Below are 27,115 nucleotides of genomic sequence, written 5' to 3'. Positions count from 1 at the left end.
CAAAATGCTAGCTGTTTCGCTCTCTGCTGTCCAGTCTGTATGCTGAATGGTTCCCTCTGCAATTATTTAGGTGAAGTTTGGGGTCTACCATTTTCATGTCCATTGTCTGATCATCCAAATTCGAGCATAAAGTTTGATTCATCCTACCAATGACTTAAAACATTTTTTTTATTATGCTGGAGAAAATAAGGTTTCAATGATATCAGGTTCTTGTTTGCTTTTTTTACTATAGTAAATAAGTCATAAATCTACTCCCACATTTGGTTCGTTTAGTACTGGAAGGGGAAACGGGTCCTACAGCAATTTGTGTTTTGATAATGTCAAATAGATACAAAATGCTTACATTAATGATTATGTCAACATTGCTTGCCCTTCATATTTTAGCATTTGCATCTGTATTTTTTATCTAATTTACATGACCATTGCTAGTTTCAATGCTTTTGCCGCTTATATCTGATGAAACATCAGCTACCTTTGCAAAAAATTTTGGATCCTGAGCTCCCCTTCTTCTGGCATAGAATTTTTCTCCTGACTTTTTCAACTTAATCTGCTGGTCTCAATATGTATCATTGATAGTATAAGCTTCTTCACATTGATTGCAAGTCACTTTAGGTTCCTAGATGGTATTGTTTTTAAGTGGATGCTTTTGATTTTACCATCTCTTACCCTAGCACAGTGCAAGTATTATCATCATCTGATTCTTCAGTAGTTCTTGCGAAAACTTCTATGTTGCTTGGTTGCCTATCTGCTTTGATCTCCAAGTGACCATTTCTTACTCCCGTTTCTCTTCCATCCTCTCATTGAGACTTCAAACCTATATAATGTCATGAAGGCTGCATCCGGCAATCTTTCTCCTGTCTAACCCTATTGCATATGTTGTTCAGGTTGTCTTTGATGCTTCAACTCTGCTGTGTTGTGATATATTGGATATACTTTAGAGGATAATAGTCCAGGTTACATATGGTTGAATTACCAATTTTATTTTTTCTAATAGTAGAACATAGATCAAGTATTTTGATTTTGCTTCCAATTGTTTGTAAACAGGAAATATATCTGCTATTTACAATTCTTGTACATCTTTTATATAAAAAAAAGCAATCAATATAGACAATTGTCATACTGCCTCTTGGGCATTTGACATTTCAAATAATGGGATCATTTGACCCTAAGCGGGCTTCTCAATATGAATATTGGCACTGGTGTTCTCCGAAAACTAATGTGATGGAGCTGCCTTCCTGCTGATATCACCTGTGTTCCTGGTGGGGCCAAAAATTCTGAATAGTGTTCAGTGGGAGAAGGCTTTAGCAGTGAAAGCAGGGATTTGAAGGGGACAATGGTGGATGGGTGCTGCTGCATTAACCTAGAATTAAGTGAAAGAAAAATGGCAAGGAGGAGAAGAAAAACAGCTGTACCTGTACCTGTAGAAATAGAGCCTTGATAACCTAGATTGCAGTCTCCTTCTTCACTTGGATTGATAAGCTTAATTTCCAGTCATGAAATCTTCCTTTGCATGGTATCCAGGAGACTCAAACTTGAGTCTGTGATAGGTCTCTCCCTAACATTGAAAGACTACATTTTTCATTTCCATTCTTCTTTTAAATTAAAACATTACCGTAATTTTCCAAGCTTTTGGAAACAATTTCCAACAACCTACAGCAAAAGTTTATAAACATGTTTCACTTAAATAAAATAATATGAAGATCAACAATCACATCATTTGCCAATTCTGCCTTCGTGGTTTTGCTTTGCAATAATGTTTGCTGAGTAGCTTTTGAACTTTTGCAAAGACTCATACTAAGCCCCTTTAAAATATATTGGTCAAGCTCTGCTTAATAAATGCTGTTGATTCGAGAATGGATTTTCGAAGTTACAGAAAGTTTGTAGTTCTACTGGATCAGTTGCATACAATGATGTGTATCAGAGTATTATTATTATTTTTTTATTCCCTAATTCCAATTTCTCCCCGCATGTATAACTCCAAGACGTTTGAAATTCATTGCGTTATTGCGGTGATCTCTTTATGTCATGAAGGATCGTGAACTTTCAAGTGTGGTCTAACAATAGGCATAAAGTGCGTAAAGATTTCTATTACTAATAAGAAGATATTACAAAAGAAGGGGAAGGGAAGACAAGAAGGAAATAGTGTAAGCAAGTAGGGAGGAAAAACAAAAGAAAATTAAAAAGCAGTCTTCACTCTAATTTTCCTGAAGAAGCCTTGTCAGCACTTGAATCTTTCTCCTTAACAAGTGACATGTATGAAGCCAACATCCTCTTAATATTCCTGTTCAGTTCCATAGGTGGGCTGCTGGAGTTTCTAAGGACTCTTCTATTCCTTGCCAGCCAAATTTGCCAGCAACCTGCAGCAACTATCATTTCTCATCCTCTCCTCCAGGCTTTCCTGTCCATTTTTAGATCTCCAATGAACCTAGAGATCCTCAGCCTCCTTGGGTGTATCTTGTATCCTATGGGACCTCTAGAAATGTTTCCAAATGCTCAAAACCACCTTGCTCAAAACTTCAAACGCTTTCCATCCAACAAATATGCTCTGTTATTTAGTATTTCTTAGTACAGTCAAATTGCATGCGTGAACTACAGTTCTAGTACATTTACATATGGCGGTGCTGTCATAGTGACCCCAGATTAATTTAAATTGATTGACATGAGCTTATAATAAAGCACATGCAAACATTGTGTCTGCCATATAGTACAAAGGATTAGGTAGATGGAGGAGGAGGTGTTCCTTAAGGCAGTAAGGATGATGTCTAATGTGCCTAGAGTTGTCCTTATTCTTGCATCTTTATATGACATAAGGGGATAAGTAAATTTGATAAGGTGAGAAATGTTCTGCAAGTCTAATTTGAGGAGTGAAGAAGGATCAGAAAGGATGAGCATATTGGATAAAAGGATTTCTGATGTGGGTATCTCTTGAAATATAGGAAAGACATAGTTATGAGTATATAGGAGGTTTTTTATTAGAAAAAATGAGATTGGAAATTAATTGACTATGTACGTCAAAGAACAAAATTATAACTTGGTCAAGATTGGGGCTCATGTTTGAGCTTAAAAGTATGTCAATCAAAGTGGGACTAAGAAAATGTTGATGGAAGTGATGAGAAATAATGTCATGAAGCTTGCTATAGAATATAGTCTTCTTTGGGGCAAAATGGATGAGAAGGATTCCGATGGCTTGTAGGTTTCCGGATTATTATTAAAGAAATACCTGAAGCTGATGCTGAGCCTGCATTTTGCTAGCATTCATAGTTTTTTTATGTTTCCATGTAGCATATATATGACGCTCCTCTCTTCTTTTCTGACATTGATAGTTGGCATTTTATTAGGTCATTCATGTAGCCTTTGCATCTATGATGTTGAACACTGTCATTTCCTATCTTAGCATTGATGCCAAATAGCGTTTTTGGTAGGCAGGTGGATTGTGAACCCGCGCTCAGCTGCTTGGCAGCTGGTAGGCATCCCTCTCCTCTTAGGAGAAGTCAAGGGTTCAAACCCTGGTGGTGGTATCCACAACATGTCTCAAGAAAAAAGGTCATGTGTGTCAAAGAACTTTGCACCTTGACATACTAGATTGGTAATGAATCCAGCCCTCTTATCTATAGACATATCAAATTCATCTGAAGTTGGAAGTTTATTATAGTGTCTACAACTTCCATATTTGTGCATCAGATATCTTGATTGCGCATCTGGATCAGTTTCCACTTGTGGACTGGTAAGCTTCTTGTTTCTCTTGACCATAGAATTCTCACATGGCTATTGTCTACTGAGCTGAAGCAGGACACGCATCGTGGAAAATCTTGGCTGGCATTTTGCTCTGAAAAATTCATTTTAGCTCTTTGTTCGGGTGTAGAAGTATTTGAAATATTTTGACATTATCTTCTGCTACCCTCTTAACACATTAGCTGTGCAACTGTCATTTAAGATTGTCTGCCTGCCATATCTCAGGAACCATTGCATCATGGAGAATCTTTTGGCTGGAGCTACGCTTTGAAACCAGTTGTTTTAGATCTTTGTTTGGGTGTAAAGTTATCTGAAATGTTTTGGCATCATCTTCTGCTACCTCGTTAACACATGAAAGTGTGACTGTCATTTTAGATCATCTGCCTACCATATCTCAGAAATTATTGCCAGCTTCATTGTCCGTTTGCATATTCGGTAATTTTTATTCCTGGGTACTTGTTTGGGAATCTAAATGAGCTAGACCATAAACCATCCATGTGCTTATTTTCTGTCCCTTAGTATTTCTTATTTTTGCTCAACTATCATGTCCAAATACTTTAGACGTATCACTGACAAGCAACTCAGTTAGAGCTTCACGAACAAGGTAATATTTTGTGATCTTGCAGTGTAGAATCCCCGTTGCTGTCTGAAGGCTCCGAGATTTAATAATGCTATATTCAAAGTAACCATGAGATATGCTCGATGAAAATTTAAGAACAATAACAAAAGCTGAACAATCGGATAATATCACTCCCGGCAGGCTTTCAAAGCGTAAGGCATCTTTTTATCATGTTGTGAAGTAACATGATCTGATACTCATTAGCAAAACTTTACCAGGAGAAGTTTATATTCTTCAATGTGCATTGGAAATTTGATAGACCTTGCGATGGATGTGCGAAACCATCGGATGCTGCCTTGGTTATTGCAACCTAAGTGCATGACGTGGTTCACAAAAGAACCAAAAGCTCTGCTTTATTTTTAAGCTATGGATGAGGTTTGTTCTTGATTGTTTATCCGGCGTCTTCTTTTGGTTATCTACAAAGATATTTTGGCAACTTCTGTATTTCCAGTCCTCCTAACACTTCAATTTGGAGTGCTGGCAATGCTAGATTATCTGAATGTATAGGTTTGAAATTAATTTGACTGCATTATTGTGGCACCTTCCTGGTGTTCCCTTTCAAGTAGATAACCAGTGCTTCTAACAAATATCATGATGCAATGATATGATATGCACTACTATAGAGTTTTAGGTACATTTTAGAATTTTTAGAATCTGCCATCCTTAGAGCTTACAGGCGTTTGATGATTATTACAATTGAGAACGACAAAGGCCTCTCCTTTTGCCAGTTGCAAAATGGTACTGAACCGTGTAACAACGAAAAGCTGAACCTTGCGAACCTTCTATAGAAGCACAAGGCACAAGCTGCTGCCGGGGAGACTAGGAAGCAAAGGAAGCTTAAACTTTGCAACAGAATCCACTTGGGTGCGAACCTTGCGATGCCCCTTCGTGAGATGTGCATCTCAACTGGGAAACACACTGTTAAAGGCCAGAATCCAACGGCACCCAAGAATGCAAATACGTCATCAAAGGAAGGCATCAGCATGCTAGAAGAGTGCATATCAACACGAAAGCTGTTCTCCAGAGCAATCTACAGATATTGATGCTCCATTCAAAGTTTTTGTTGCTCATTAAATGATGCTCATGAGTCAGGATTTTGAAGTTTGGGCACGTTTTGGCAACCCATGTTTCCACAGCTGCATAAAGCGGCTTGCAGAATACCTAATGGAATTGTAGATTAAGGACCAACATGCTCGTCGTCTTAGTCATGCAATGAAAAATTCTAGGGACAATCTCTTCTGCGGATCTGGCATGGGGATTACCTGCTATGCACCAAATAGATGCACTGCAATGCAAACATTCGCAAAGCCGCAGAGCCAGTGGGGCTCCTAAAATCCAAACCCAGTATGTTCCCTGGAGCTTGGTTCCCAAATGCAGCATAACCAAGGCAGCCAAAAAGGATGCAGAATGCTGCGGCCGTCGACACACCAATCAGGCTTCCCTTCGTCATCATCACGTTGTTCTCTGCTGGGGGGATCTCAAAGTGTCCTAAAAGATCCATAGGGATGATAGTTATCCGGGTCATGAATAGTTTTCTGAAAGAGACGCGGGGTGTTTTTCTGCAGGCCAGCAGTTGCCCTACCTGGATTTCTTTTATAGAATCACGGAATATGAATGGGAAAAGGCAATATCTCCAAGCGGTTTTAATGCGTTCCAAGCTTTCTGAGCTGAATCAACATCCACGCCAACTTCTGTTCCTGCTGCAAGGCTTTTCCAGCATCACTTGTTGAGGACACAGGTTTGATTCAGATTATCGAGCAACTTGTTTGTGCTATAAGAAGAATAATTGATGGTCAAGTTGTTTGCTATATAAATTTGTTCTGATTCGGATTAAGAGTGGTGCACCTGAAATTACTCTGGCTGCTGAGAGAACCACTGCGATGAGGGAGTAAGCCAAGGGACACGACTGCAGCGATGATGAACAGCCACCGCAGCTTATGAAAAAGTTGGGCAGTTGTGAATAATATCTGAACGATCCCAAAGACGACCATGTAGAGACTGGCGGAGACACCGAAATCAGCATGACGGCCCCTCTTGTGGAAACAATTGGACTTGCTCACCGCCCTGCGTCCATGCATCAGGAAACATGTTCTAAGAACTCGTCAAGGTCCCTGACAACTGCATTCTCTGGAATTTGGGAAGGTTTAGTAGATCACTGAATGCTTTGTCCTTGCACAAGAGTACTATGAGCTTACGCAGCACTTATGGATGCTATGATGGTGTAGCCAATGGCTACTCCGAATAAGTTGACATATTGGCACAACCCACATAAGCAAAGCCGTATGCCCCTATTCCACCTGGGAGACATAGATGCTAATCGGTATTACATTCAAAGAGAGCTATTTTGCAAGCACAGGAGATGCAATTTGGGGTAGCAGCACCTTGGTGTAGTTTCTCATTCCGGATATTGGGTCGGAATTCCTGTAGCAAGCCTCTGAACCTGTGACTGCTGTTATGATATTTGCATCGCCGTCAACATCATTCCTGCATGTTTGTTGGTAAATTTAACTTCAGATCACAGGTAATGAATATTAAGAGAAAATAATCATAAACTCAATCAGGTACTGTTGTTCTCAAAAAAAAAAAAGTTAATATATATGCACCTAATTAGTAATAAACCAAAGCTTGGACTGTTAGAATCTATTGATTGATTGATTATGCCAAACTTAATTGGTCTTATCAAACTTCATCTTGATTGATTTGTGATTGATTGTGCCAAACTTAGTTAGCCTTACCAAACTTTATCAGCATCCTAGTCTATATAAAAGCTACTTTAGTACATTATAATAGACAGGCAGAAATACAGTTCTTTTCTTTTATACTTCTGTTTTCAATATAAACAATGCTATTTTACAGATAGACAGATGTCTAGAGTTGGTACATAGTAGCAGTGTGCCTCCCAACTGTACACTATTCATTAAAAAGTAATGCAATTAATGCATGTGCATATGAACAATTCTTTTGTCACCTGACGATTTTTTCTAGCGTGTGTACCTGGCACCCAGAGGTGTTTTCTTTCATAAAATAAAAGTTTTAATATAAAGTTTATCCAAAACACATCTATACTCCAAACTTTCTTCGTTGCACATCCTCATTGTACCAAATGAAAACAGGGACACTTTTTCTCAAGCATAAGAAAAACATGAGAAATTATATTCTGTACCAAATGCAATGTTATCGTGCACCATACTAATCAACTCAACTTGCCCATATAAGTTTTATTCATCATGTATACAACCATATTGATACATGCAGTGGAAGATATAATTCTTTGGAAAACATAAGTGCTAATCCTTCCTGCTGAAATCGGAGAATTTACTCGCTCGCGAGTGGGTAGGATGGAGAAATTATTGCGCGGACAAGATCCTTTGGACCAGTCCAATAGTCAGTGACTGTGTTACCCTCTTTGTATCTAAACAATTCAAGATCAAACTCTTATCCAACAAAGACATACCTTGGGATATGGAGTGGTCCACCGGTGCATCTAATAATTTCTCGTCAAAATGAGTGCTCCGAATGCCGCCAGTTGGGACATGAGGCGACTGTCGTCTACCCCAGTCCTGCGTCATTTTGGAGCACCATCGAACGTCGCAATCCAACGCAAGCCCGAACCAATGTGCGGCAGAAACGACGTCTTTTGTGGCCCTTGGAGGCCAAATGGATGACCTAAGACACGTGAGACACGAGTCTTGTCATCACTCTCCTATTTTCTTTTCTTCTGTTTGAGAAGACCGTCCCTGTAGGAAAAACTGTGCGGTGGAACCACCACGTTTTCGACGAAGACATTAAATCAAATGCAATAGTTAAAAGACTTGGGAGTCCCCTTTCTTCCTTCTTCTCGGATCAACTCTTAATCCGAAAAAAGGGACAGATACAGCTATTGAAATAGAGAATATAAATAAGAAAACCATCTATTAGTTTAAAATCTAATACGATGGATTGCGACGCGTCGGAACGTAGAGGACGGGAGGGAATAAAAACAGAACAAGTAAATACGTGTATGGTTGCATGCAAATCAATGACGTGCAAATGTCTGGAGTCACCTGGGCAGAGGCGAAAAGAGAGAGGAACAAAATGGGAGGTAGTTTGGGTTCGCCAATAATCCCGGTTCTCTTTGGTTGCCCATCATCGTCGGGCTCTCCCATGCTGAACTCCCTCTCCTCCCAATCTCTAACTCTAATCCTTCTTCCCCCTCTCTCTCTCCGTCCCTCTATGGAACAAAAATAACAGGTATCGCGGTTTTGCGGGATTTGAAGAGGGAAAACAAAAGAGAAGGGAAAAAGTTTTATACAGACAAAATTTGTGTTAGTGGTTTGGAGGGTGGGAGTTTCCTCCTTGTCTGCTTCCGTCAGTGCATGGCAAAGTTATCTGTTTGGAATCTCCACAATTCTCTCTCTTTTTTTCCATCTTTTGTGTCCTACCAAGCATCTGTTTGATGGAGTCAACTTGGGAATATTAGATCAGGAAGTGATGGAAGGAGGGAAAAAAACTGGCCCATTATTCATCAAAATCTGAAAACAAAAAAACAGGTCCAATCAGGATAGGCATTCCCTGTTTCCCACCCTACACATACGCACCAAGAGCAAAACAAAGGGACACTTGGACTCATCCACAGTGTTCAACTTTGGCTGAACTTCCCCGAACGGGAGCACGCAGCAGTCAATGATCATCATCAAATAATTGAAGAGTCATCTTTCTCTCTCTTCCTCTAAAAAAAGAAAGGATCGAACAAATGATCCTTATCACTTCCAACAGTCTCATTAACAGGACAGTGAAGCACTGAGTTCTTGCTAACTCGAAAGTCCATCCCACGAACTGTGCATTTCATAAAATTCAACAAAAAAAAAAAAAGGATGCTTGCAAACAGCAAAAGTTACGCTGGTTTCTGCTTCCAACATACATGATGCATGTGTTCAATTAATAAAGGGAACAGAAAACTCTTCCTATCGTTTCTAAAAGCCGTGTTCTTGTTTGAATTTTCATCGACGTCCCCTTTTGCAATTACAATAATAAAAGCTTGACATCACCTTATGTGGTGCCTTGCTAGAGTTAATTTCCAGTAGGTTGTTAGTGTTTGTGACCAGGGTCCCCGGACGGTGATGTAACGATGCGATATACATTATTGCCAGACACAAGAATCCAAAGCATAATTTGGAAGGTACATGAACCACAAACGTCAGATCAAAAGCTTGAAGGCCCTTGATGATTATTACGAACAAGAAGCACATTGCAGGGTTAATGACTAGTCTGCTATTGAAACCATATAACAAGAGAAAATTGAACATACAACTGCTGCCATGAAGCGCACGGCCATGGCTGCTTGCAAAGTTCTGCTCACAAATATTGCGGAGCTTTTATTTGTGCAACACCTTACGATCTAGTGTGAAAGGGTGTATAGTGCTGGAGTGATTCGATTACCCCTTCAATGGAACCACAAGCTGCAGCTAGCGAGACAACAAAGCAGAGGAAGCTTATGCTCTGCAAGAGCATCCACTTGGGTGTGAACCTTGCAATCTTCTTCTGCGAAATGTACATCGTGATAGGGAAATATACTGTAAGAGGCCAGAATCCAACAGCTCCAAGGAATGCAAGCACATCATTGAAGAAGGGCATCAGGATTGCTAGAAGGGTGCTTATCACGACAAAACTTGTTCTCCAAATCAGTCGAAACATATTGACGCTGCATCCAAATCGTCCATTAATTGTCACAGGATGCTCGTAAGCCAACATTTTGTTGTTCGGGCACCTTTTGGCAATCCATTTTTCAACTGCCGCGTATATCGGCTGGCTGAATACCTAATAGGATTGAAAACTAAGAAAATTAGGACGTTTGTTGTTTGCCACGAAATTATATGTATTTCAGATTGGAAAGAAGCTTTCAGGATCGATCGCTGGGGCTTATCCAATATGATATTACCTGATATGCACCAACTAAATGCACTACGATGCAAACATTGGCGAGGTCAATAAGCCAGAAGGGATCGTAAAATCCAAACCCCGTGAGCATGTTCCCCGGAGCACGGTTTCCAAATGCAGAATATCCAAGGCAGCCGCACAGTACGTAGAAAATTGTTGTTGTGGAGACGCCAATGAAACTCGCCTTTTTCATCACTTTGTTCTCCGCCGGGGGGCTTCTCAGGGTATCCTAAAAGATCATGGGAGATTGATAACTGGAGAAAAGCTATCTGAATCATAAATAGAAGTACGCGAAGACATTTAAGAAAAAAAGAAGATGACTTTGCAAAGGATTTTACCTGGATTTCTATAAGGATTATGGAATATGAGTAGGCAAATGCAATATCTCCAAGTGCCTGGAATACCTTCCAGACCTTCTGCGATGAACTGACATCTACCCCAACTTCTGTTCCTGTTATGGATGTCCTTCCAGTGCTACCTGTTGAAACAGCAGACTTGATTCAAGTTCTTTTATCAACTAATCGAAAATAAATAATTGATAGTAGAAGAACAGCATACCTGAGATTATACTGGCTGTTGAGAGACCAACAGCTATGAAGGAGTAAGCCAGAGACATGACTGCAGCAACTATGGATAGCCACCATAACTTATGAAAGTTGGGCAGCTGGGAGAGGAAAATTTGGACAATCCCAAATGCGACCATGTAGAGACTGTCTGAGACACTGCAATCAGCCTGGTGCCCCTTCTTGTGAAAACAGTTGGACTTCTGCACCGCCCTGAATTACCGATCATCGATGAATCAAAAAACACGGGCATTAGAAGTGCAATAATGCTTATGCTCCTGGGGAATACTGGATCAACAGTGTATATTAGGCTAATCACTTGTGACTTGGCCTCACAAATGACTTTATCTCTAGCATGGAGAGTTTGGCCTTCCATAGAATTTTTTTCATCTTGCAAAGATGTAAAACCTTGTAGGAAGCATGCTCCTTCACCTCCAAGAGGAATAAATGAGTGCAGACACAGCAGAGAAATTTTAATAAAGAACTGGCTTGGAAGGTTTTCGAACACACGACTTCCTAACAACCTTAGCCCTCATACTATTTCAGTCGATCACAAGGAACCAAAATCCTCAATTAATAGCCGGAGAGCCATTCAAACAGATGGCTTCGTTTGGAATGCGGGAAGGTTACTGAATGCTGTGACCGTGCATGGTAGAGAAGATGGCAAACGAACTTACGCGGCACTTATGGATGCGGTGATAATGTAGCCAATGGCAACTCCAAATAGGTTGACGTACTGACAGAGTCCGCAGAGCCAAAGCTGTGCTCCACCTGCAAGCAAAGTTATCATCAGTCTCTTTACACTTGTTTCAGGGGAGCTGCGTTGCAACAACAAGAATATTGAGCTTGGAGAAGCAAAGCACCCAAGTTGGATTTCACCGCCTCTATGTAGGTGTAGTTTCTCTTCCCAGAGACGGGATTGGAAGTCCTGTAGCAATCTGCCAGGAGGCTGGAGGTGTAGAAGGTGATGAAGGAGAAGATCAGTAAAGTTGCAGGACCAGCAATCCACCCAAGCTGAGCCGTGGCCCATGCCAACGATAGGACACCTGAGCCTATGACTGCCGTGATGATATGCGCACTTGCCGTCCATACCGTTCCTGCAAATTACGTCGGCAGGGCCATCATCATCACATCACAAATATGTATCTTATATAACCGAACACAGAGCATCTTCTACAGGACACTGCATTTGGATGAAGTATGAGCTCTCATTTGGATATGGCCGTAAGGGAACTAAAAAAATGTCTCGATTTAAACAAGCTAGCCTAGCTCGGGTAAAGGCATATGGATTCAATAAAAAGAGTGCATTTACGGGCCGAAAGATAACTGAGCAGCGAACAGGATTGATACATGCACCGTGTAAGAAAATCACACATCATCTCTATTATTTTTTTTTTCTTGTGCGCGATTTACTGATTTGCTGTCCTACCATGTGTTCATGTGGCTCCCGCTGACCTACGGATGGTATATGAGGAACAGTGAATGGATGATTTAATTTAAAGGATGCAACCAAAATAGAAGATGGACGAGGTCCAAACTCAATAAATGGTTAGCCGGGTGGCTTTGCCTCCCTCTTCACCAGAAAAGAACAAACTCAATAAATGTCTGGTGATCGAGCATGGCAATAGCAAGCCAGCCTCGTCATCAACCTGATAACCCGCCCTTCAATTGCGGATCCACCGGAGTGGACGGTGGATAGTCACTGGATAAAACGGGACACAAAGAAAGAAGCTAGAAGCCAGGATCCTGCTGAAAGACAACAAAATTAAGGTGGAGCGTCAGTGTTTGGTTTTCTCCTGCTGCAAGTTGGGCTTTTTACCACGGTAGCAGGAGAAGAAGCTGTGGGTGGGTGGGTCAAACAAGGATTTTTAGCCGGAATCATCTCGCTGAGGAGGTAGGAGAGGCGAAGATGCCGCCTCACCTCGGCCACCATCGGAGCTTATCGTTATCCAATAGGCGACGGAAACGGCGTCTCGTGCGGTCGTCGGCGCCAACGCAGCGACGTTAGATTTGCCGGACTGTGCTCGGAAAAAATGGATAGATAAAATAATGGATTTAAAAGAGTCACGGATCTTCCCCGCTAATAAAATAATAATAGACGATATAATAAAAAACGGTTGTTGGTAGCTGCGAATCCGAAGGAAGAGAAAGATAATAGCATGTAGAACTTGGCAATCTGAAACAGGAAAAAAAAATCAGAGCGATGGAGGGGAGAGAAAGAAGAAAAATCCTCAAACAAAAAGATGAAAAATTCTGTCTTTGGTTGCGTGATTGATGGCACGTTGATGACTAGGTGCCGGCGCTCCAAAAGCAGGGGAAAACAGAGGAGGAAGAGAATGAATTGGGATGGGCTCGCCAACATTACCGGTTCTCTTTGGCCTGCCATCATCGTCGAGGTCCTCCTCTCCGAGTCCTCCGACGTCTTGTGCTGACCTCCGTTTCCCTCCCATCTCTAACTCCTTTATCATCTCTCCTTCTCCCATCCTCTCTCCCTCTCTCTCTCAATCTCTGTGTGTTGCTCTGAGCAAAGGCGGCCAGACTTGATGCATATATATAAATGCACACGCCTAAGAAGCGCCACGGCGCAAAAATAATAGGCATCCATCACTGTTTTAATGTTGGGCATGAGAACATAATAAAAGAATTAAGCTAAGGGGGTTTCCAAAATGCCATAGTTATCGCTTATTGCCCTTGCTAGATTTTATAATATATTATATATATATATATATATATATATATATATATATATATATATGCACTTGATATAAACAAGATATGCTTCAAGCTTTAACTGAAGAATGCAGGAAAAAAATCTATTTTAGATGCACTTTCCATGTTCTCAAATAAACAAATTTGGAAAGATTAGGTTCCAAAAATTTGGTTGATATTTCCATCTTCAAGTATTTTTTAATATTTATTGTAACTTATATTAATTGGAGGAATATTTTGCTAAATAAATATTTACTTCTTCCTAATTTTACTTAATTAAAATTAAAAATTTCCTATTTCACACTGTATGTATATGAATTATTCTTATTTTTAGGCTCATGTTTCCATTTTTTTCCCTCCCCTCTTTGCTGAAAATTAAAGTAAGATATCATTTTTATTGAAATATGTTGTTCGATTTGTATAGTGTTTTATCTTTAAATTTATAAAGTAATATCAAAATTAATCCATCCTTTGACTTATTTATTCATCATCTTATGTTTGATTTTTCTCTTCTTCCTTGAGTTCTTTCTTTGATTTCATCTTTGTTTATAGCTATTACATTATTCTGTTATTTGATTTAGTGCATGGTTATTTTCTTACTATTGTTTTGCCTTGTCAAGGTTTATTTTGTGAATTAAGAGTTGTAATATATGCTTTAACCATTTTTCAATAATATTATTTTATTAATTATCATTATTAATGCTATATGATAAATTTATATGATATAAAATAAATGATATATTATATTATTAATTATCTTATATATGTCATAATATCAGAATATTGAAATAAATAAGTGCTATCGTAGTATTTTACTAATGGATTATATTAAATATATTGTACTTTCATATTTCAAAATATTCACTGTTATACAAAAGTATATAATATAATATAGAAATTTAACTAAAGCATATCAGAAAATGAAATTATTTTAGATGCATTGTATATGGACTAAGAATTACATTGTTATCATCTTACCTTGAAATGGAGACATGCTTCTTCATATTAATAATTTATTTTGAGTTTGAGAACATCGTATCATCTTCTTTTGAAAAATAGTAAGAATAATGTACTTCTTGTCATTAATGATTCATTTTGAATAGGTAATCTAGTCTCTACATCGTTATTACACATTTATTACCATCATTAATCTGATGTTCACATGGCAAGAGAGAGCACTGCTGAAGCAAATCCTCCTTTATACACACACACACATATATACACACATACACACATACATAGATACTAGATTCTTTTTTTCTTTTTTTTTTTTTTGATGTGATGTACATACATACTAGATTCTCACACCAAATCATATGTACTTCAACATCCCTGGGTTGCCTATCAGAATACTGGTCGTTGATCTAGTTTACCAAGCCAACGACTCATGACATGTCACAAATACTTAATTAGTTCCTTGTTTTTTTATATTTTATTTTTTAATATAAAAGGTTCCTTGGGTAGTTCAATAGAACACGATGTGTTGGAGGCTTTCCACCACTTCTGTTTCATTTTTTTTTAAAAAGGAAGGAAACATATGGCTTGAACTAATTGTTCGATGACTCCAATGGACGTAATTATACAACGACTACATTATAGGTCCGATCCATCAAATAAAAAAATAACTAATTACTTTTCTCCCAGTTTAAGCCTTGGTGAATTTCTCGTGGTAGCCTCCTCAAACCGAGAGACGTTATTTCCAGATAGGTTTTTTGACTGGCTTTCAAGCTATTCATGAATATCTTAAGAACATAAGCTAAGACATTAACCATTTTTTGTATTCCTTTTATTGTTTTCTAAGCTTCACGGTTTTCCATTCTTGCGGCCGCTAGAAATCGAGGCCAGAGACGCCGCCGGAGCTAACGTAAAACCCCAATTTTCTTTCCTTTTTCTTCTTGTTCTCCCCACAGCTTTAAACTACCCCCATCGGCAAAGAAATTCGTTGGCCGGATTTCACTTTCCCTATGTTTACCGGCCTTTCTTTCTTTTTGTCGGCCGCTAGCGTCGCCACCCCCACCTCTTAGCGCTTGAGCCCCGGCCAAATGACTTGATGTCCCTTCAGCACTTCCTAATAGAGCCATGGCTGGTGGTGATCGGCCAATGGCCAAAAAACGAAAAAACTCTACTATCCCTTATTTTTTGGGCTTCTTTTCCCATAATTTCTCGTCGGCCGGTCACCACCGCCAATCGCCACCACCTCAAGCTGCTGGCCATGGCTCTGACACGACATCTGATGACTCCAACCTCTCTTTCCTCTTTTCTCTCTTGTTTCTCTCTCTTCTTCTCTCTCTTCTTTCCTCTTCTCTTTTTTTTCTCTCTGTCTGTGGACCTCCAGAGAAGCGTTCCATCTTCCTGTCCTTTGGATCCGAGTTGACCCCTGCAAAAAGGACCTGAATCATCCTGGAACCTGAGCAGCACGTAGGATCGATCATTCTGGCCTTATTGAGTGTCTCTGAAACCTACCGTTACTAAACTCCATCGAATAATCTTATCTTTGATCGAGTCTGTGTTTCATAATTCACTGATCAAATTGCTTAGACCTGACCCACTTGGAGCTATCGTATGCCCGACCAACCGTCTCCTTTTTTTTATTTTAATACTATTAAAGTTATCGAATAGAAATTAATTTTGCTTCTATGTCTTTAAATAGGCTTAGTAGAATCGTCTAGTGAATTTTGAGAGTTTAATACGAAAGAGGTAATTAACCCTGACACTTCTTTTTAATTTTCAAATGTTCATATATTTTTTTATATTTCCCTACTTATGATTTATATAAAAAATATAAAAAATAATATTAAATGTTGATGTTATCATACTTTTTAAAAAATAAAAAATCAAGCATACAATATTATGAAACTCATGATTTATCACAAAATAATAGTTCTATGAATATTTTAATAGTAATGACTTCTTTATAAACTATGAACTCAACATTTATAAAATCTGTATTTTGTTATGAAAAAGTTGTTTGTATAATTGTTTCATCGTTAATGATTTATATATGGACACTTAATTCTGTCGAGCTATTTAATATCTTTCAACTTATTTATTTATTTATGATATAAGAACATAAATATTTAAAAAATATTATTTAAGAAATATGACTATGAGCTCTCAGATAGCTATATACGAGCCTAGCCAACAGGTTATAGCACTTAGCATACGACCCTCACTGGCGGATTACAGTAGCTTGGCATATGACCCTCGCCAGTAGATTGTAGTAGCTTGGTATACGACTCTAGTAGTGGGTTATAGTAGTTGACGTGATATTGATTATGGCCCTGTCACGTGTACAAAGTGACCTTAGCATTTAATCTAAGAGAAGTATTATGAATTAAGATATGACAAAATGGCAAACTATTTATGAATTTATAAAGTTAGCTTGACTTATGATTTTGTTTATGCATGCACTAGAAAACATATTTATGTAATTTGCATGATTTATGCATATGTAAGGGCATGATTGATTTATGATTATTCTATTATTATGAAATATTCTATTTTCTACTAGTAGTTATCTTCTCTAAATGATTTATTGATGCATGTAAAAAATTATGCTTAATCCGACAAGATAGTGTAAAGTTTACTTATTAAGCAGCATAGCTTACATCTCTTTATTTTTCTTTTCTCTTTTCAAACGAAATGGATCACTAGAAATGAAGAATGATCCAAGCTTGGAATTCCTGCTAGTAAGCTTGGTGATTTTGTAATAGAATTTTTGGTATTAATTGACCATGAAATTTATAGTTGGTAACTTCTTGAATTTTGAGATTATGGGTTTTGGTATTTAAATTTGAATTTAGAAGCTGTGAGCTAGTATATATTTTATTATTTAATTGATGATGAAATTATTATATTTTGTTTGTGATGGATTTAGAAGCTGAATGTAACTGTTAGCTTCATATTATCTAGGTTGTAACTCTCGGTAGCAGCCATGTTATGTCCCGAATTTGGGGCATGACAACTAGACAATATGATTCCTATTTCAAAATAAGATAAATTTTTTTACCCATTAAGAAACAATAAAAGTTGTTAGAAGTAGGCTGAATGGAAAAAGGAAAGGGACTCGATTACAAATTTTAATTATTTAATTAGTATCAATGATGCTCTAATTATTCTTCCTCTCATTAGTAATCCCGAGCTATAGCTGAGCACCGAGCATCTTGTAGCTTTGAAAAGGAAAATGACAAAGTGGTATGTGTTAACAGCTCATTAAAACTCCACACATAAATGTAAATAAATTTTAAAAATAAAAATTAGCAAATGATCATGTACCAAAATAAATGCAAGTAATATAAGATCACATACCAACTGTCCAGCACTTTAATTGATGCTCAAATATTCCAGTATCCATAATACATCTTATATTGTCAAAATTATTGTTCAACTTAAAAGTGATGTATTATGTATTATCAAAATAATCGTTATATTCAATAGTGGCTTCAAATAACTCATCAATCATTTTCTAGTTAGCATGTCTAGGATCCCGCATTAGTTATCTTTTTAGCTTTGACTATCCACGGTCATGATTTGGATCATGACTCACAATTTATAGTATCATGCTTCAACCTGTGGCTGACAAACTATAGTGTCATGCTTCCTATTTAACCATACTATAATAATGACTAAATAACAATCATAATAACCGTATAACATCATAACTATAGTGTATTCAACTATTTAACTGTAATGTATTTTATGTTGGGTTATATGCAGTATGACATATTTGAAGTGCCTTAACACAGGCATCATGCCCAGTGTAACATCATAACAACCATTATTTCAAATCATACTATTAAAGTAATATTACTATTAATAATAATTAATTAGAGCAAATTTGGAACCTCTATCTGTTTGGGAGAGGGGAATTGAGCACACGGTGAGTTCACATCCAGAGATTGACCCTCAGTTCTTCTATTTCACTAATTTGGATTGCCCCAAATCACTAAATCTATTATTGATTGAGACTTACGAAGCAGGAGAGATACTTGGTGCCACGTGGTTTTTGTTAGTAGAAATTCATGCCGAGTAAATTATGATGGAAATATTAAATTTTAGATATACGCTCGATATAAATATCGTATCTCAAAAATATTCAAAAGAAAACAGGTTAACGAGCACATCCACACATGAAGACTTAAGCCCGGTTAAACATTTGATTGCACTAGCATGCAAGTCGTACGTGCACGATAACCAGAGATCCCAGCCTAATAATCTTGATGATCTTCCGTCACCAAACGATAACTCACTTGAATTGCACCTTCTAAGAGCTTGCCCTTGAAAGAGATCAAGATAAGTATACCGAGAATTGCTATTATAAAGAATGGGATAAAGGAAATCGACATGGATGGCCTTTCAGATTCAATTTGGGACGGATGGCTCTTCTGAACCACATCCACCAACATTTGAACCCTATCATTCATGATGTGATTGATTCCACATATGATATGATGCAGATTAGTGGTGCACAAGAATACACGAAGCATCATCGGTTCACAAAAAAGAAAAAGAAAAAGAAAAAGAAAAGCAGCATGCACCAGAGATGTTGAGGTTAGCTGCAAGGGCTCGACTGAGAGAGAGAGAGAGAGAGAAAGAGCCATAACTTTGGCCAACGGACAGTGATAACACTGCAAATTATCACTATGGACTCTCGTCTGTGGGACTAGTCTTAGGGTAATGGATTCATAAGCCGCGGCAGTGACATGAGACATACGCATGCATTCAGTGAACATTTTCATTGACTTGCTTTTACTTTCGGCGCTATTGCTAGAAATATATGTACGTAGTTAGGAAATAACACGGTAAAATAAAAGTTACATTGGAAGGAAAATGACACTAGGAAGGGGACCGAGGTGAGCGTTTGGCTCCGCATGACTGGCCTCATGGGACCTAAACAATAATAACCATGGCTGCGAGAGCAGCGAGACAGCAACAGATGACCAAAGGAAAAACCTACACTGACCAGAGAAGTGGGATCCACTTCTTAAAAAGAAAAAACAATCCGCTTTGAACGGAATGTTATGGTTCTTTCCTCCATGTACTTGAAGTCGTAGAGAATGTTTGTTGCTTTAACAATGACAGAAGCCTCACTATGTCAAGAGAAAGTAGGATGATAGTTAAGAAATGACATAAACACAAAATTGAATGGAATGTTATGGCTGCTTCCTCCGTGTATTCGAATGTTCAGTGAATATTAGCAGTTTCGAAAATGAAATGAGCATCACGACCTTACTTGAACTGGAGATAAGCATCAGTTTATCAAGAAAAACAAAAATGCTATTGCTCACCATTCCACTCATCGCTCCATTTTCCAACAGCAGTATGGTGTTGGTGATGGGCTCGACTGCCATGTTACCTATTCCTGTTTTCTGCACTAATTCCTGACTGCCACTGATCAGGACGCGGAATCGAGAGAAGAGGTGACCAAGGATCGGTAGCAGCATGTACTCCTAGAAAAAAAAAAGGGATAGTAGTAACATTAACTATAAAAAAAGACATTATATTTAGTTTCACATGAGAATACATTCAAATAGCATACACAAAAACTTCTTCCACACGTATGAATTATAAGAGAGAGTAATATACAGCAAATAGAACACGGATCTAGGACAGGTCTAAGAAAACCAAGATTTGTCAACTGGATATCGACAGAACGTGGGAATCCAATAATGGTCGCTTAAAAGTGCTTGCAGTGCCAAATGCCAATCGAACATACATCTTTACTCAAGCATGAGAGAGTTGATAATCTTCAGTTTCTAGAAAAGTTCTCTCTGATTGATGACAAATAGTTGACAGGCACTCTCACATGCATTTAACCGATTTTGCTTACATAACCATCTAAAATTTTCAAATTCTTCAGCCACAGGCTTGTTAACGTCGAAGCTTCTTCCATTATTGGTTTAGCTCTCTTCAGCTGCAGGTCCCATGTGTACGTAATTGTGGAGTTTATGCTGTTTACGTTGTTGATCAGGCACCAAGATTCGCAGTGTCCATCCATGTTTATATGGTAATGGTCAGCCATCATGCATCAACTCTTTTTTCTTCTTTTTTTGAAAGCACATCAGGCATCAACTCAAAAGGCTGTTTCCATTTGGTTGGGCCATCAAAGCATTGGAAGGCAGGAACATTAGGTCTATAGATATGAAGAAGAAAGATTCTACACATTCTCTTCTGCAGCAATTGTCCTTCCCCTCCTTTTGTAAGGGACCACAAACATGTGCGAGCATGTGACGCAAGCATCCTGTGATCAGGACTCTATAGGAAATAAACTGCTCCGAGATATATATTATATGAGACTAATGGCTCGGATCAGTAACAATTTCTATTTCTCGTGTGCTTGTTACTTGGGGTTTTCTATTCTTGCTTTATTTCAGATAGAGAACTAAGAGGTGGACCTAGTACAATGAATTCTCTTTTTCTTTTTGAAAAATCATGCCACCTTACAATTCGAATCTGAACGCTCTCTACAGTACATGCGCAAAGGGAAGACATGCCAATTGAGGGTCACAATTGTATTAGGCTGGATTATGTGGTGATTGGATCTGTCAACTGTCAAGAACTTAATGACGATTTCCTTTGTCATCATCTGTTTGTTTTCAGTTTTCTACATTGATTCAACTTTGCTTGTAATAAACAAACAGATAGACAGACAGATTGAGAGAGAGGGATATATGGATGGACAGATAGACGAACTTGATGGTAAAAAATAATATGATAAGCATGAGAAGGGGAAAGATGTGTCTGAACTGCAAATATATTAGAGCAATGTCATAATCCGTCACTATCCCTATAATTTTATGTGGACGAAACAACCTGTGGGCGCACCGCCTTTCAACACTGGGCCATGGATATCGCCGACAAGAGAAACGCAAGCAACTCGGGTGCCTGTATGGTAAATGGGCATCCGGCCTAACCGTATCTTGTGATTATAGGAAGGCGAATGTTCCCTGAACAGTATTGTTTCAGTGGCCCACAGCTTTCAAGGGAAAGAAGAATGCTGGTCTTGAGACATACGTTTTCCTAATTAATTATCTACATTAGAGTTGTACAGAATTTGGACTCTAGTTCTAGATTGCTCCAAAGAAATGGTCAAGGATACGATCAAATAAAAAAAGAAAAGAGTTGTGAGGAAGCTATTACATGCATAGTTTGTGACATTCTCTATTGCAATTCAAATTGCCTACAAAAAGGAATATAGTTCCAAATGTTGATAATACGCGTATAGGGATTGTTTGATGTTAGACTAGTACAGATTTGATAGGAGAAATACTGGACACCTCGACCTCGAGCTTGGCCGACCTCCCTATCCTCGGACGTAAACCAAAGCGAATGATTTCGGCTCCGTGAACGACTGTGGCTCCGACTAAGGAGTCGTCGGCCGCATGAAACAATCGGCACATGTCGACAAGGGCTGACAGCCCCAACAATCGAGAGCCCTGACAGTCCGCAATCGATGTGGCATCACATCTTGCGCTCTACTAGCGGACTCCGCCACCCACATGGACTGGCACCCATGCCGCGGTCGTACTATCGGTCACTACCTAGCCATCATTGTACGCCACGTCGGCCAAGATAACAACAAATTGGCTTCTCTATATAAGAAGAGCAACCTGGGAGACCTAAGATACGCAATATGCTACCCTTCTCACAGAGCTCTCACTATTAGAGATGGGCACTGGGCCGGGCCGCCCACGGCCCGGCACGGCACGGCACGAAGCGGGCCGTGCCAGGCAGCTACAGTGCCGGGCCGTGCCTGGCACGGCCCCTTTGAGAGGGCCGTGCTGGGCTAGAGGGTCTTGGCCAGCGGGCCGTGCCGGCACGGCCCGTTTCGGGCCTGGGCCGGCACGGCCCGGTCTAGGCCCGCGGGCCAAGCACGGCACGGCCCGCGGGCCAGCACGGCACGGCCCGCGGGCCAGCACGGCACGGCCCATAAGGGCCTGGGCCGGGCTGGCACGCGGGCCTGGCACGGTCCGGGCCTGGGCCCGGCTCGGCCCGATAAAAATTAATGCTTCATAAATTTTTTTAATAAATTAATAAATATTGAACACTAAGAATTTATGATTTATGAATATAAAGCCACCTTAATGGTGGGGGGTTTGGCATAGACCCCTACCAGTTTATTAATTTAAATCAAAATGGTACATGAAGGGAGGTTTGGACCTTGGTCTGACCTCTAGAATACAATAAGAAACTAAGAAAGGGCCGAGGTTTGGACCTTGGTCTGACCTCTAGAATACAATAAAAATGTACAATTATAAAAAATTAAGAAATCTTACTAATCATCAGTGATTTAGTGAATCAGTATTCACTCTTCACTCTTCAGTCTTCAGTAGTGTTTGTATCATCATCATCAGAGGATGTTGTATTATGTCCACCTTTATCTTGAAGTCTTGCCTCAGCATCCAGCCAATCCTTGAAGCAGAGAAGCATCTCCACCGTTTCGCCCGTCATCCTACTTCTCTTTTCGTCAAGAACACGCCGACCTGCACTAAAAGCGGATTCCGATGCTACCGTGGACATCGGCATAGCTAAAATATCGCGTGCAATTGCAGACATAACAGGATATTGATTTCTAACACTCTTCCACCAAGATAATACATCTAGATTCTCTATTTGATTTTCATCATATGCAGAATGAAGATCATTTCGTAAATAAAATTCTAGTTCACTACTTAAAGATGAAGAAGATGAAGAGGAACTTGAAGCATGTGTGTGTCTTCTCTGTGCAATGAATGAAAAAATAGATGACGAACGAGAACTACTAGAAGGAGAAATAATAGCAGTAGAGAAGGAGAGAATGAGAGGTTTGGTGTGGTGAGAATGAGGGAGGAATGGGCTATTTATAGAAGCCCAAAATTTTTTTTCCCAAAATACCCCTCAATTCAGCCGTTATTGGACTGTTGGGAGGGGTAAAAGGGTCATTTTCAGGAAAATAGCCGTTTCCAACGGCTATTTTCCTCCCCCCTCTCCAGACGGGCCGTGCCTGGCACGGCCCGTCTGGAGCCGTTACGGGCCGTGCCTGGCACGGCCCGTTTGCGCCCGTTACGGGCCATGCCGTGCCCGGCCCGGCCCACCAATAGAGGGGCCTGGGGCCGGGCCGGGCTGGCCTTCCGTGCTGGACGGGCCGTGCCAGGCACGGCCCGTTTAGTCTTTGGGCCCGGGGGGCCTGGGCCGGGCCGGCCCGGCACGGCCCGTTGCCCACCTCTACTCACTATGCTAAAATCTCTTCCTTCCATATTGTTACCTCATTATTTTGACTTAGGCATCGGAGGGTGGCCCGCTGGAAATCCTCCGACAAGTAAACTTCTTAGAGGCCACCTAGCGGAGGAGTCTAGCGCCCAACGCCTCAACCAGCCTACTCAGCCCATTTCCAACTGACCTCAAGGCAATTCGAGCTACGCTTCTACCTCGATGCTGATACGGCAGTAACAGATTGGTGCTAAAGAAAGAGCACATCCTTAGCTACATCAACCTTAATCGAAGGGAGAGATGACTAGCATGAAGTTGTGAGGAACCCGCTGTGCGTCGCGTACTTGGCAACACCACGCTCCGACCTCTCAATAGTTGTTGCAGAGCCCTGAACCTGCTCCAGCCCTTTACACTCGTAGATAATGAGCAGTTCAACCTACTCACTAAACAGGTGCAGGCATTGACTGCGGCGGTTCAGGGCCTACAACAGACAATGGCGCGGCCAACCCAACCGGAACCCGACCAGCGCAAACCCATTCTCAGTCATCGACACACCACATGAAGAAAGATAGCCACTGCTCTCAAAACCGGGATCCTGCGCAGTCGCGTCAGAGTCGGCACACCCAACAGAGCGACTCCACTCAGAATGGGAGACGATGCACTCCAAGCCTCCATTCCGGTAGGGACTCCATCTAGAGCCCCTCGCTTGTTCATCTCGTGGAGCCCCCGCCTCAATGGGGTGTCAACCTCGATAGGAGTATCAAGAAAATGGGCTATCAAATTTAGGCCCTCAAAGAGCAGGACTTGAGGGCAAGCAACTACCTCAACTTTTCCTCGAAGCCCTTTCTCCCAGCAGATTCTGGAGGAACTGATCTCACATCGGTTTAACATGCCTCAAATGGAGCCGTACGATGACACCTCGAATCTCTTGGACCGCCTTGAGAGCTTCAAAGCTCTTATGATGCTGCACGAAACCATTAACGCCATGCTTTGTAAGGCATTCCCTGCGACCCTTTACAAGGCGGCTCGGTTTTGGTTCTCCGGGCTTCGACTCGAGTCTATCCACTCCTTTGGAAAGCTCACCTACTTCTTCGTTTCAAAGACAACACCGCAACCCAAACACACTGCTCAGCATCAAGTAGAGGGAGAGGGAATTCCTCAGAGAATATGTCAGCCGCTTTAATACGGCGACGCTGGAGGTCTGCAACCTTGATTAGTTGATCGCGATGTCTGCAATAAAGAACGGCTTGCATCCATCAAGCTTCTTCTTCTTCCTGGAGAAACACTTTCCCATCGACTTCGCCGAAATGTTGGCACAAGCCGATAAGTATATCAACGTCGAGGAAGCCATGGCCTCCTGCCTTGAATCTGCTGATCAGGAGACTCCCCTAAGAAATCTAGAGGAGACGCAAGGAGCAAAGAGAGCTGAGGAGTGTCTCACCTCGGCGCAAGAGGAGCCCGTAACGACTCAAGAGACCTTCTCAGAAGTTCGATAAGTACACCCCTCTCACCACCCCAAGGACCCAGGTTCTCATGAAAATTGAAGGATGAGACTACCTGCACTCTTCTCGTCGGATGAAGGCCGCGGTGTTCAATTGGGACAAGAAGAAGTATTGTCATTCTACTAGGACCACAGCCATGACACCGAGTGTCTCATGCTCAGAAATGAAATTAAGGCGCTCATCTACTATAGGTGGATGGGTCGGTACATCTATGCTCGACATGATCGAGAAGCACCTACTTCCTCCTTTGGTCTGCCACCCTCGAAGCCGATCGACAATCGCCCAATGATAAGCATCATCAAGACCATCGCAGGTGGGCTTCCCGAGGCCCCCAAATGCCTTAGATAGCCAAACTCCTTAAAAAAAAATGACCACAGAGCCGCCATAAATCGTGCATGTGGATAGGTTATCGAGCTCGGGGGGCAACAAAGTCGGTCCCATGCTCACTGACCCTAGCGGAGTATGCCCCCTGGTTCGAATCCTCCTCCGCAAGTAACGAAGTTAAGTGCAAGGCGCTCATTACCAGACTCAAGCCTTTGAAGCATCTCAGAATCCGACAACTGAGGATCTTCGATGTATAGGTTGGGAGACCTCGACAACGTCTCGCAACCATAGGCTTAGAACTACGACAACATCTGTGCTTGTTATTAGTAAGGCTCATTGAAATTCGAACTTATTTCAATAAAAATTCTCTCGTTGTGTTTATCTTTCAGATTAAATGACTATGCCAATTTTACTCGACTTGGGACTCTCCAGAGATGCACGGGCCCCGATAAAGGAGACACCCTGGGGACGCTTAGGGACTCCCTAAACCGAGCTCCCTCGGGATCCCTCCAAGACTCCAATCTGGAGAAGAAAGGAGATGCCGACCTCCTAAAGACCGAGCCCACTCAGATTTTTTCTGGTAGCCAACCCCAAAGATGCCTTGGAGAGCATACTCCTGAGATGAGAAGATCGAATCCACTTGGATTTCCTCTAGTAGTCAACCCTAGAAATGCCTTTGGGAGTATATTCCCGAGATAAGAAGAGCGAGCCCACCCAGATTTTCACTGGTAGCCAATCCTAGAAATGTCTCGAAGAGCATACTTCCAAGATGAGAAGACCGAGCCCATTTAAATTTTTTCTGGTAGCCAAACCTAGAAATACCTCCCGGAGCATACTCCGGAGACGAATGGAGGCGCCGATCTTCAGAAGACTAAGCCCACTCGAATTTTCTCTAAGAGCCAAACCCAAAGATGTCTTTGAGTGCATACTCCGGATACGAATAGAGGCGTTGACCTCCCAAAGATTGGGCCCACTCAGATTTTCTCTGGTAGCCAAACCTAGAGATCCTTCAGGAGCATACTCTAGAGACGAACAAAGGCACGGACCTCCCATAAACTAAACCCACTCAGATTTTCTCTGGTAGATAATTTCAGAGATGCCTCGGAGAGCATATTCTTGAGATAGGAAGACCGGCCGCTGCACCGAAGGCTCGTTGAGTCAAACGACCTCTTTAGGTCTATAACGAATCGAGCAGGAGAATCGGTTGTCGCGCCGAAGGCATGATAAGTTAAGCGACCTCTTCAGGTCCATAATGACTCGAGCAAGAGAACCAACCGTCGCGTTAAAGGCTCGGCAAGTTAAGCAACCTCTTCAGGTTCATATAGCCCGAGCAGGAGTATCAGCCACTACATCGAAGGCTCAATGAGTCAAGCGACCTCTTCTAGTCCAAAATGACCCGAGTAGGAGAACCAGCCGTCGCGCCAAAAGCTCGGTGAATCAAGTGACCTCTTCAGGTCCATAATGATCCGAGCAGGAGAACCGGCGGCCGCGCTAAAGCCTCGATGAGTCTACCGGCCTCTTCAGATTGATAATAGCCCGAGCAGGAGAACCGGGTGTCACGC

General features: G+C 40.9%; 1 protein-coding gene and 1 long non-coding RNA gene across 2 annotated transcripts; both read right to left on the bottom strand.

The window, feature by feature from the left end:
- Positions 1-6,196: 6,196 nt before the first annotated feature.
- LOC113462646 (uncharacterized) lies at positions 6,197-8,736 on the bottom strand. The gene is made up of 3 exons (XR_015987475.2): positions 7,806-8,736; positions 6,733-6,835; positions 6,197-6,648 (listed from the first exon to the last, which is right to left on the bottom strand). It is a non-coding gene; the product is annotated as an uncharacterized LOC113462646 (long non-coding RNA).
- Positions 8,737-9,578: 842 nt separating this feature from the next.
- LOC103706770 (amino acid permease 8-like) lies at positions 9,579-13,500 on the bottom strand. The gene is made up of 7 exons (XM_008790990.5): positions 13,196-13,500; positions 11,694-11,927; positions 11,508-11,601; positions 10,826-11,043; positions 10,606-10,745; positions 10,269-10,496; positions 9,579-10,147 (listed from the first exon to the last, which is right to left on the bottom strand). The coding sequence occupies exons 1-7, from the start codon at positions 13,311-13,313 to the stop codon at positions 9,722-9,724; spliced, it is 1,458 nt and encodes a 485-aa protein (XP_008789212.1). The 5' UTR covers positions 13,314-13,500; the 3' UTR covers positions 9,579-9,721.
- Positions 13,501-27,115: the final 13,615 nt, after the last annotated feature.

Source organism: Phoenix dactylifera, chromosome 5 (assembly GCF_051530095.1).
Source record: "Phoenix dactylifera cultivar Ajwa chromosome 5, Ajwa_hap1_PhDact_Kaust_v1.1, whole genome shotgun sequence".
NCBI classification, from domain to species: Eukaryota; Viridiplantae; Streptophyta; class Magnoliopsida; order Arecales; family Arecaceae; genus Phoenix; species Phoenix dactylifera.
The sequence above is the reverse complement of the archived record's forward strand: the minus strand, read 5'-3'. Positions and strand labels throughout refer to the sequence as shown.